General features: G+C 47.5%; 2 protein-coding genes across 2 annotated transcripts; both read right to left on the bottom strand.

Annotated features, from left to right (window-relative positions):
• Positions 1–1,949: 1,949 nt before the first annotated feature.
• On the bottom strand, positions 1,950–6,171 carry N7533_012912 (uncharacterized protein; the record flags this gene model as incomplete). Its single annotated transcript, XM_057109562.1, has 5 exons — positions 1,950–2,980; positions 3,430–3,975; positions 4,028–4,793; positions 4,852–5,568; positions 5,629–6,171. 5 exons carry the CDS (start codon positions 6,169–6,171, stop codon positions 1,950–1,952), a joined length of 3,603 nt encoding a protein of 1,200 aa, XP_056954663.1.
• Positions 6,172–7,238: 1,067 nt separating this feature from the next.
• N7533_012911 (uncharacterized protein) lies at positions 7,239–11,153 on the bottom strand (the record flags this gene model as incomplete). The annotated part of the gene is made up of 1 exon (XM_057109561.1): positions 7,239–11,153. The coding sequence occupies one exon, from the start codon at positions 11,151–11,153 to the stop codon at positions 7,239–7,241; it is 3,915 nt and encodes a 1,304-aa protein (XP_056954662.1).
• Between the last annotated feature and the right edge of the window lie 759 nt (positions 11,154–11,912).

The raw sequence follows: 11,912 nt of genomic DNA, 5'->3' as shown, positions 1-11,912 counted from the left end.
CATGCTTTGGCAATTTCCGAAGTATCTCTTTCCGACGATCTTTTGCCTTTGTTTGAATCTGACGTTGTAATGTTACGCGAGAGGGCATATTGATAGGAGAGGGAGCTCGCTGAGCTAGTCGGATAAGCTTCAGAAATTCAGGGTGTTCGATCGTTGTAAAGGGAAGGCGTAATGTAGATATTGTTGTAATAAGTTGCTGTTTCCATCGGTTCTCGTTGAATGCTTCAGGGGCTATGGCTGCCTAATCAAGAGAGAGAAGCATTAGATGGTTTTCCGGCTGGAAAAGAAGGTCCTTACCTGATGCCGTAGTAGCCGCTGTAGATGAGACCCTTTCCCTTGCGCTTGCCCTCTGGCCTGGCATGTTTGACGTGTAAGATGGCGGCGTAACGCAGTAGTTCCATGTGCGCTCTTACTAGAACGACTTATAGCATTGGGGTGGTGGAGAATAGCACCACATCGCTTGCACATCATCATTGGCTTCCCAGTAACACAGTGAGCAACCTGGTCGAATGAAGCCCAGATATCTGCTCGGCAGCCCTTTGTATCCCATACTCTCGCATCCTCAGCTTGCCCAGCAGATGTACGAAGCCACCATTCAACAAACTCTTCCTTGTTCATTGCTTCGAATATTATGTGGTTGTTGATAGGTTTAAGACACCCTGGGATCTTGATAGGTTGGAAAGACTGTGTTGTTTGACTTGCAGAGTGCTCAGGCGCAATACTGTCAGAGTAAAGATCCAGGAAAGATGAATCATCAACATCACATGCCTCGCCATCATCTATAAGGGTTATCTCTGGTAATTGGATTTCAGGCATAATGAAGAATAGGCAATTAATTAAAGAACGAGGATTGTTGAATAGATAGAAGAGAGTAGAGAAAGAGGTAACGAACTATTTTATTCTACAAGTACATACTCTCTATTTAGCTGAAAGATCAATAAAGCAGAGACTCAGGGGGGACGCGTTGTGTACGCAGCTCTAGTCTGATTAGCAACTTAGCCAGGAGACTCCCTATTAAGGGTCTCTGATTGGTTAATTTAATGGGCCAGCCCATGGGCCGGCCCATTCAGCCTAGATATTCGTGAAGTGCTATCCCCCGCGGATTAGATGTCGGCATCGAATTTTTTTTTCACCCTCCGATGTTAATATTTTAATGGATTTAAGCCACCACCAAAGTAGTATTAATCAATTTAAAAATATAGAGAATCGAATCAGACTACTGCGCTCCCTATAGTATTAAAAAATCTAAGAAAACCTAAGTTCTCAACTACATCGAATTCACAAACGATCAAAGCAAGAAGGCCTACTAGCTTGCGAGTAAAGGAATATATATCTTTTGACTTACAGTATATTTGGTGAATGGTAATCTATTTAGTAATTTGCCATAGTTAAAGCTGTATAATTAGAACACTATCAAATACCACTAGTAATATTGAATATCTTGCATATAATTTATGCAAATTTGGGGGCTAAATGGGCCAAATGGGCCAGCCCATGGGCCGCCAAGAAAACCCATGGGCCGGCCCAATTGGGCCGGATATTCGAATTTTGGCCCATGGGCCGGCCCATGTACAGGTCTAGAGGGAACGCCTACATAGCCACGGCGCTCACTAGCTAGGCTGCATTAGGTTAATAGAATCTTGAATTGAATTGAATTGAATTGAATTGAATTGGTGCAAACAAAGCAAACCTGGCGCATGTGCCCTTCACTTAACCTCAACGCAACAGCAATCCAGCCTCTGTCACGTGGTCTATGATTTGCTAGCTCATTCAATTGCCCCTGTTGATTGTTTTTGTCGCGCCTAAATCATACTCGACAAATCAGTGTTATAACAGAGTCACTCGTCCGGGAATTATATAGAAATTTCATCAAGTCCATTGAAAGAAAAGCTCATAATATAATTACTCTAGAAACAGTCGAGCTAAGCCATGTTCGCCGCTGCCATCATCTAAACACCGAAGTGGACATAGGGAATCCAGTGGCTGTTCAGAGGCCTTTTTTCTGTAGTCCCCGAATCCAGATGAAAAGCTTTTCTTGCTTCCTGCCCCGTGTCAGTGTGGCCTGCGCGCAATGCTCGAAGGGCCCGGTGCAGTCCTTGGCAAACCGCTACGTCCGTCATCCCTTCATCCCGCAGGGTCTCATAGAGCACCCTCGCCACATCCACACAGTGCTTGTCTGAGACTTCCCAGAGTGTTCCAACAACATGTCGGAAACCAGCCAGTTGGAAGGCGCTTACAAGATGGATTCCCTCGTCTGCCAGTCTATCCGCCGTGTTGGCGCCAGTGGAACAAGCCGAGAGATACCCGAGAAACGGCGGGTTTTCTTGGAGCTTATAGTCGCGGAGGTCATCAACGGTCAGGGGGTCGGTGGTCCAATCCTCAAGAAGCAAACGACTTTGCGAAGGCTCAACTGGATCCGACAGCCCGTGTCCTGCGAAATGGAATATCCTACACCCCTGCAGATGTTTCAGAACGTTGTCTTTGCGACGTGCTGTCCTAATAGGCTTCAATTGAAGTGAGGGACAGAAGTCGTTCAACATCTCGACCTCTTTTTCAGCATACGGAAGAACTTGACTCGCGGGTAATCCTGGGGTTTCGTCCATGGCAACCAGGAGAGCATGGTCTGATAGGGGTCCTGTGGGTTGGCGAATATGGTTTCGGCGCCCAAATATCAACGACTTGATCGACGAAGCATAGGAGGACATGACTCGGTCTAAAACTGTATTTGAGGAGTCTTGCGTGTGGTATCCTGCTGCATGAAGTGGTAGCTGGCTGAGTACCCCCGTGGGAATCCACCAGACCCGAGGCCAACTGCTATCAGAGGGAGACTTGTTGAAACCGAGTGCCTCTAGAATCGGAAAACTGACGGTGTCCCAGAGCCACTCGAGCAGTGATGTTGTGTAGGAAGAGGCAGCGAGGGAAGATGATGGCAGATCTTGGGTTCGCTCTTGGACCTCTTGTAGTGTGAGGGTAGGTAATTCTAATGCCTTGATATGAGTAGACCTGGCTAGAACCCGCGGGGTACCCTCCACGACCCTGACCCTCACCTCCCCATGCGGAGGGTCAGGGTCCGAGACCTGGACCCGCGGGGAGGGTCGTACCCAGGCCGACCCTCATGAGGGTTACCCGCGGGGACCCTGAGGGTCGTCAAACATAACAAACAGGTAAAAGACGTGACTGGGCGTCAATTGCATAAATTATGTAGAAACAAGCTGTATTTCATTGTAATTGTAAACTAAAAACTTCATCATTGTATAGCCTTACAGGAGGATACACTCCTTATTGCATCCATAGGTTCATCCTCGAATAGGGGTTTAATTTTTGAATGGTTTACATTACATCTATAGCATAGTGTCTAGTCATAGTTCTAACAAGCCAAGAGTCAAACTATATACCCATCCAGTAGTCTCGACTTCTTCCGTATCCTACCTGATACACGATGCTGCGTATTAGGGAAGGATAATAATAGGTTCTCCTCCGGGTTCACAAATCCATCGGCATCAGAATCTTCCTCATCACCAGAAGTGACCGCAGGCCGCTTTCCAGCGGCAACCGCTGAGAGTGGCGGTACGTTTGGGGTTGTTTGCATAATTGATACAGCAGCCGGTGTATCAAGACGCAACTCAATATCCTCCTCCTCGTCATCACTGATAGCCTCGAAGGTATGTGTCTGGACATCAAGTGCTTCTGCCGAAGCTGCTATCTCATGGTCTAAGAGATACTCTTGGAGAATCAGCCGCTGCTCCTCCTCAATATCAAATTTTGTTGTACACATGTACAACATAATATCACGAATAGTCTCTGGATTCAACGACCCCCGGCGGTAGTGGCATACATCCCGAGCAGAGTTAAACAGACGCTCAACTCCGGCACCAGTTGCTGGAATTGACATGATATCACGGGCAATGCTTGCAAGAACAGGGAACTCTCTCTGATGATCTTTCCAGAAGATCCGAACAGATCCTTTAATAGTATCTAATCAGGTGAGGTTAGTTATATGATTCATCACATAGGCTTATTTACTTACCACTCTGGAGATATTTGGTGAGCTCGTCGTACTGTGGAGCAATTGATCGTGGTGAAGAATCACCGTCAAGGGCCCTCTCTAGCTCCGATTCAGTTATTAATAACTGGCTATTAGGCTGTATCATATCTGATGGTACACGTTGGCTATATCTCTCGAAAAGAGACTGAAGACTCTTGCGGTATTCTTTTCTATAGTCCTTTCCTATCTCAGGATCTAGGTCCCAATCACCTGTTGAAAAGAACTCCATCTTACTTGATGGCGCTAAGATCGTCCCAATTGCATAAAGATTACCTTCGATATCATCTGTCTCGCCGTAGTATTTCTTCAGTTTCTCCTTCGCAGCCTCAAGGGAGGAAAGCATCAGCTGTTTCCAGTGAACTTTCTTTCGACGAAGCTGACGAATTGATCTTTCAAGATGATCAAAAAGCTTGTTATAAATCCTAAAGATAAGGTGGATACTCGAGTCTTTAGTACGACAAACTAGCGTAGTAAGCGTAAAAAAGGGCTGGAGAATACAAAGTAGATAGTCAATCTGCCGCCACCCCTCAATACTCAATGCAAAATGGGTTTGGGTGTAGTCCTTGCAGTACTTGTCGAATATGTCATGAAGTCTTTTCGCCCGCCGAAGCATCAGAAATGTCGAATTCCATCGTGTACGGACATCCTGGATTGGGAGAAGCCTTATCCCAGCATTATTAGATTGAAGATTCAAGAAGGCTTCTTTGCGTTGAGGGCTTCCGTTGATATAAACTGCAAGGCCGCGAACCTATAAGGATTATTATCGTTATTGGATTATGATTCGTAAATAGAAGCTTTAAGCTTACCTTATTTAGAGTATCGGCGATCTCATGTTTCTGCTGGCGTGCACGAAGTGAATGTACACGATCTTCAGACCATTCCGTCTCGGTGTTGTTATTCTTCGGGGCGGCCTTAATTTTACCAAGTAAATCAGTTAGACTCAATTGAATAACATGCGCAAGGCAGGGCACTTGGACAATTGTAGAATCTGTCTCTTGCTGTAGCGTCTTAGTCGAATCATTCACCGCTGCGATAAGTGTCTTATTATTAGACGCATTATCAGTTGTCACCGCCAGTATACGGTCAGCGATCTGGTGCTTCTCTAGGATCTGGAGAACAACCCTACCGAGGTTCACTCCAGTATGAGATCCAGATATTGGCTCAAACCCAAGGAGAACCTCGCGATACTCCCATTCCTGGTCTAGGAAGTATCCTGTGATAGCCATGAATGCTTGCTGGAATGGAGAAGTCCAACAGTCAAGCGCAATCGACATTCTTGCACTAGATGGAAGCCGTTGTAGTGTCTCCTGTTGATGTTCTATAACAAAATCCTGAAGGCGCTCACGAATCACCTTTCTTGATGGAACACTTGGTAGTGTGGGTGCTAGCCGTGCGTAGGAAAGGAGGTCGTGGAATTCTTGATGTTCGACAAATAGGAAGGGTAAATGCGATACAGTGATCAGGTTTAGGATCTTCTGCTCCCATATTTGCTGGGTAAAGGTAGGCGCTGGTCTTCTCTCAGCCTAAATAATAGTGAAAATAGTATTAGTATTGATATTAAATATAGGCTGGTTCAAATATACCGCGTCACTAAGTAGTTGCTGGATATTACCCTTCTTCGGTATTCGCTGTCGGCACCTTAGCCCATCGAGATGTTTCTGCATCGATGAGGTTCCAGTATGGTTGGTAGTTGGGTGCTCAAGAATTGTACGGCACCGTTTGCATATAACGCCTGGCTTCCCATCTTTGGTATTTGCAACTTGTTGAAACCCTTTCCAGCACTCTGCACGACGGTTCACATCCCAGTTGATCCGCTTCTTCTTACCAAAGTCGGTTTCAAGCCACCACTGAATAAATTCTGCGGTCATTGTAGTTGTAAAGACAACGTACTCGTTGATACGGTCTGGTTTGATTCGTGTAAGAGTGTCTGGGGCCTGAGGTGCCACGCGCGATCGATGGGTTGGAAGGTCTGGAAGGTCTGGAACTGATCCAAACTGACTTTCGGATAGTAGTTGACTCTGGCTTTCGCGTTGGGATAGGGAATCGTTAGGAACAAGGTATTGTAGCGTGTCTAATTGCACCCCATCGAAGCTAGATGATGCGTAGACATCGGAGAGCTGCGACATGACAGATTTAGTAACTAGAAGATAGTACTATGACTGAGGAAGAAGAGAGTGAGGAACTTACTGTTTAATTTGTAGAAAAAGATACGCAAGATTCTTGGGGCATCCGTTCATCCCTGTTCTATATGCTAGAATTGATCTATCATCTTTTGTTTCCACATAGCTAGATCTGATTGGCTAGCATAATAAACGAACCTCAATGAACCTCAAATAGACCCTCGCTTACCCGCAGCGACCCTCAAATAGACCCTCGCTTACCCGCAGCGACCCTCAAGGGGACCCTCACTACCCGCATCGACCCTCAAAAGAGACCCTCAAGTTGAGAAAAAGTCTTGATCAGAACGACCAAGTCCAATAATTGCAATCTTTGAACCGGATTTACAACATATTTAGATTATTTGTCCTGAATTCTTGAAGAAAAAGTAATAGAAGAAGATATAACAGCTCAAATGATGTAAAAATGAGGTTATTTGAACCACGTTTTTATAGCTTTCTTAAAAAACAGTGGTTCTACAAATGAAGATACACATAGGTTACACTATCTGCAATATATATATTTACAACTTTACATGCATTTTTGTCGACAACCGCCACTGACCACCCCCTATATCGATATCATCAAATATTACTTGTAATCTGTGGGTGACCATGTCTACGGTTTACTTTTACATGAATATTTATTTATAATTCGCTATATTGATGGAGTATTCAGTAAAATATCTACAAATTGACGGAACAGCTATAAAAAACATAGATGAATCATCAATTTTATCCAACCGAAAGAGGTAAGGCGTCGAAAATTTATGCAAATGCGGGTCGTTGAGGGTCGCCGAGGGTCCGCATACTGAACCTCAACGATCCTCAGGGTAGGTTGAGGGTCGGAAGGTTGGAACCTCCCCTCAAGAGGGGAGGTTCGAGGTTCTGGGGTAGGGACCCATGCGGAGGGTCGTAGCCAGGTCTAGCCATAGATCGGGACCTGACCTGTCACACCGCTGCCATTATCTAAACACCAAAGTGGACGTAGGGGATCCAGTGGCTGTTCAGAAGCCTTTTTTCTGGAGTCCCCACGTTCAGATGAAAGGCCTTTCTTGTGTCCTGCCCGTGTCAATATGTCCGGCGCGCAACTCTCGAAGGGCCCGGTGCAGTCCTCGGCAAACCGCTACGTCCGTCATCCCTTCATCCCGTAGGGTCTCGTAGAGCACCCTCGCCACATCCACACAGTGCTTGTCTGAGACTTCCCAGAGCGTCCCAACAACGTGTCGGAAACCAGCTAGTTGGAAGGCGCTGACAAGATGGATTCCCTCATCTGCCAGCCTATTCGCCGTGTTGGCGCCAGTAGAACAAGCAGAGAGATATCCGAGAAACGGCGGGTTTTCATGGAGCTTATAGTCACGGAGGTCGTCAACAGTTAAGGGGTCGGTGGTCCAATCCTCGAGAAGTAAACGACTTTGCGAAGGCTCTGCTGGATCTGACTGCCCGTGTCCTGCGAAATGGAATACCCTACACCCCTGTAGGTGTTTCAAAATATTCTCCTTACGATGTGCTGTCCTAATTGGTTTTAACTGAAGTGAGGGACAGAGGTCGTCCAACATTTCGATCTCCTTTTCAGCATATGGAAGGGCTTGACTAGTGGTTAATCCGGGTGTTTGGCCCATAGCAACCAGGAGAGCATGGTCTGATAGGGGCCCTGCGGGTTGGCGAATATGGTGTCGACGCCCAAATATCAACGACTTGATCGAAGAAGCATACGAGGACATGACTCGATCCAAGACAGTCTCAGTGGATCCCCGCGTATGGTATCCTGCTGCATGAAGTGGTAGTTGGCTCAGTATGCCAGTGGGAATCCACCACACTCGAGGCCAATTGTTATCAGAAACAGGGTTGTTGAAACCGAGTGCTTCTAGAACCGGACGACTGACGCTATCCCAGAGCCACTCCAACAGTGATGTTGTGTAGGAAGAGGCAGCAAGGGAAGTTGATGGCAGATCTTGGGTCCGCTCTTGGGTCCGCTCTTGGACCTCTTGTAGTGTGAGGGTGGGTAATTCCAATGCCCTGATATAAGTGCGTTGGACAAGGAATGCATCGCAGCGATAAGAGCTTAAATTGACGACGACGATAGGGTCCGGATCTGCTGCGGCCATCAACTCATCTGGGGTCGGCGGCAGAAGAAAGTTGTGGAAGCCTGTCTTGGCACGAATCTTTGCTAGGGTCTCGCTAAATTTTTGGTCCGCGTCACGGCGTCGAGATGCTTGAGACTCCCAGGATAACGTATGATCAGTGGAGCTCAAAGTTATTGTTCGATCTACTGGCGAATCTAGCTCGTCTCGAAGAGATACGAATGTATCTGCCAGATCAGGGTGCTGTTGCTTGAGATCGGAGATATCCCCGCGCATTTCTATCAGCAGGCCAGCTATAATGGCGCGACCGAGTTCGAGAAGTTGCAAGGCGTGATGAGCTGTTTTTCCAGCATTAAGAGCAGCCGCAGCGGCCATAGAAGCCAAGCCAGCAAAGGCTGCGAGCATTTCCTGCTTGTCGGTGTGCTTTAAGGACCGTGGGCTCACGGCAGGAAGCAGGTCCACAGCCTCTCGGAGCAACTGACTCGATTCGTCCCAATTGGACCGCGAGGCCAGAATGCTGGCGGCATATTTGGCTAGGCTGATGCGGATAGACGGAGCAGCGCTACGGCAATTCCAGCCATCTTTATAGGCCGATAGGGCGCAGTTGAGGTCGTCCATCGATCCAGTCTGCTGGAATCGCCGACCAAGACAGTTTCCAAGGTTATTCAACCAACCAGCTCGGTTGGGGTGGTCATCAGGTGTAGAATTGACTGCCATATCGGTAACTTCGATAGCACGGTTGATGTCGTCCATTGATCCAGTCCTGTCAAATCGCATACTAAGCTGGTGCCCAAGATTGTTCAACATCCCAGCTCGGTCAGGGTTGTCTTCAGGTGTGGAATTCACTGCGATATCGGTAACTTCGATAGCACGGTTGATATCGTCTATCGATCCAGTCCGCTCGAATCGCCTACTAAGCTGGAGTCCAAGATTATTCACCGAACCGATTCGGTCAGGGTGGTCTTCAGGCCTGAAATTCACAGCCATCTCCGCGGCCTTAATACTATGGTTGAGATCTTCCATTGATCCAGTCCGGTCAAATCGCAAACCAAGAGAGACACCAAGATTATTCAGCCACGTGGCTCGGCTAGAGCAGTCTTCAGGTGAGGATTTCACTGCCATATTGGTAACTTTAATAGAACAGTTGAGGTCGTCCATCGATCCAGTCCGCTCGAATAGCCAACCAAGACAGTTTCCAAGACTATTCAACATCCCAGCTCGGTCAGGGTTGTCTTCAGGTGTGGAATTCACTGCCATCTTGGTAACTTCAATAGCACGATTGAGGTCGTCCATCGATCCAGTCCGCTCGAATCGTATACAAAGACAGTTTCCAAGATTATTCAACCTCCTAGCTCGGGCAGGGTGGTCATCAGATGTAGAATTTACTGCCATATCGGTGACTTCGATAGCACAGTTGAGGTCGTCCATCATTCCAATCCTCTCAAATCGCTTACCAAGCAGGCTACCAAGGTTTTTCAACCGATCAGCTCGATCAGGGTGGTCTTCATGTGTAGACTCCACTGCCATATCGGTGACTTCGATAGCACGGTTGAGGTCGTCCATCGATCCGGTCCGCTTGAATCGCGCACCAAGCCAGTGTCCAAGATTGTTCAACCAGGCGCCTCGGTCAGGGTGGTCTTCAGGTGTAGACTCCACTGCCCTGTTCGTAACTTCGACAGCACGGTTGATGTCGTCCATTGAACCAGTCCGCTCGAATCGACTACCAAGTTGGCTACAAAGATTGTTCAACCAACCAGCTCGGGCAGGGTGGTTATCAGATGTAGAATTTACTGCCATATCGGTGACTTCGATAGCACGGTTGAGGTCGTCCATCATTCCAATCCTCTCAAATCGCCTACCAAGCAGGCTACCAAGGTTTTTCAACCGATCAGCTCGGTCAGGGTGGTCGTCAGGCGTAGCGTCCACTGCCATATCCTCAACTTCAAGAGCACGGTTAAGGTCGTCTATCGATCCAGTCCGCTTAAACCGCCTACCAAGCTGGCTACAAAGATTATTCAACCAACCGGATCGGTCAGGGTGGTCTTCAGGTGTAGATTTCACTGCAATAAACACAACTTCGACAGCACGGTTGAGGTCGTCCATCGATCCAGTCCGCTCGAATCGCCAACCAAGACAGTTTCCAAGATTATTCAACCAACCAGCTCTGCCAGGGTGGTCGTCAGGCGTGACATCCACTGCCATATCCACAACTTCGACAGCACGGTTGAGGTCGTCTATTGATCCGATCCGCTCAAAGCGCCTACCAAGCCAGGTACCAAGATTATTCAACCGACCAGCTCGGTCAGGGTGGTCTTCAGGTGTAGAGGCCACTACCATGCTCACAGCTTGAACAGCACAGGTCATGTCGTTCATTGATCCAGTCCGCTCAAATCGCGCATTAAGCCAAATACCAAGGTTGTTCAGCCAATCGGTTCGGTCAGGGTGGTCTTCAGGTGTGGAATTCACTGCCATATTGGTAACTTCGATGGCACGGTTGAGGTCTTCCATCGATTCGGTCCGCTCAAATCGCCTACCAAGCCAAGCACCAAGATTATTCAACCCCCTGGCGCGGATAGGGTGGTCTTCAGGTGTGGAGTCCACCGCTATATCCGCAATTTCGACAGCACGGTTGAGGTCGTCAATCGATCCGGTCCGCTTGAATCGTGTATTAAGCCGGACACCAAGGTTATTCAATTGATCGGCTCGGTCAGGGTGGTCATCAGGTGTGGAATTCACTGCCATATTGGTAACTTCGATAGCACGGTTGAGGTCGTCCATCGATCCAGTCCGCTCGAATCGTGTATCAAGCCAGATACTAAGGTTGACCAACGCCGTAACGTCTGGTATAATATGTACGATGTCTTCCATCATACGTATGGCATTCTCGAGCTCTCCTATGACGCCAGTTCGCCGATACTTTTCAGCTAATTGTGCTGCGCGACCTACTTGGATGTCTATTTCGTCGTATGTGGACCCCTGGCTGTACCTTGATCGTTATGTATATGTCAGCCGTTGGTCTTTCTAACTAGAGCCGTTACCCTTCGACAATTTCTTTCTTTACGCTTCTCGCAAGCAAGGATTTGGCAACAACGCCATTGTGATCTCATGGAGAGTTTAATAAACTGCGGCTTACCGATTCCTGGAGACCATATTTTCAACGTCTTCTGAGATGATCCTGATCTGGCTCATCCAAGCGGACGTCATGTCGAGAATTTGAAATCGTCGAGCACGATCGGGGTAGCCTATCGGTACTTCTGTAATCCATCCTTCTATTCGCCGAATGGCTTGTTGAAGGTGCTCAGTTGAATATGTCCTAGTGAAGATGAGGAAACAGATGTAGATATATAATTCAATTTGATCGTCATTTGCGGGTTCTTCTTGCAACTCTGCGAAAGAGCAAAGTTCTTCATCGTTCATGTCTCGTAGTAACGAAGCCATCTCCGCCTCGACATTGAAGAGCCCAATGTCAGCCGAATAATTTGCTGCCATTAGTGTGGTTATTGTGGTATCCGGAACGATTGGTCCAAACACGGACTGTGACATGGGCAGTTTTAAGCTGATATAACCAAGGGATATATGGCGAGTCACAGATGTATCTAATTTGACAGACCATACAGGGTCAGGCGC

Source organism: Penicillium manginii (genome assembly GCF_028828005.1).
Source record: "Penicillium manginii strain IBT 31320 chromosome Unknown utg000009l:1.0-3297300.0:1.0-3298630.0, whole genome shotgun sequence".
NCBI lineage: Eukaryota > Fungi > Ascomycota > Eurotiomycetes > Eurotiales > Aspergillaceae > Penicillium > Penicillium manginii.
Note: the sequence above shows the minus strand (reverse complement) of the source record. Positions and strands in the feature narration are given on the sequence as shown.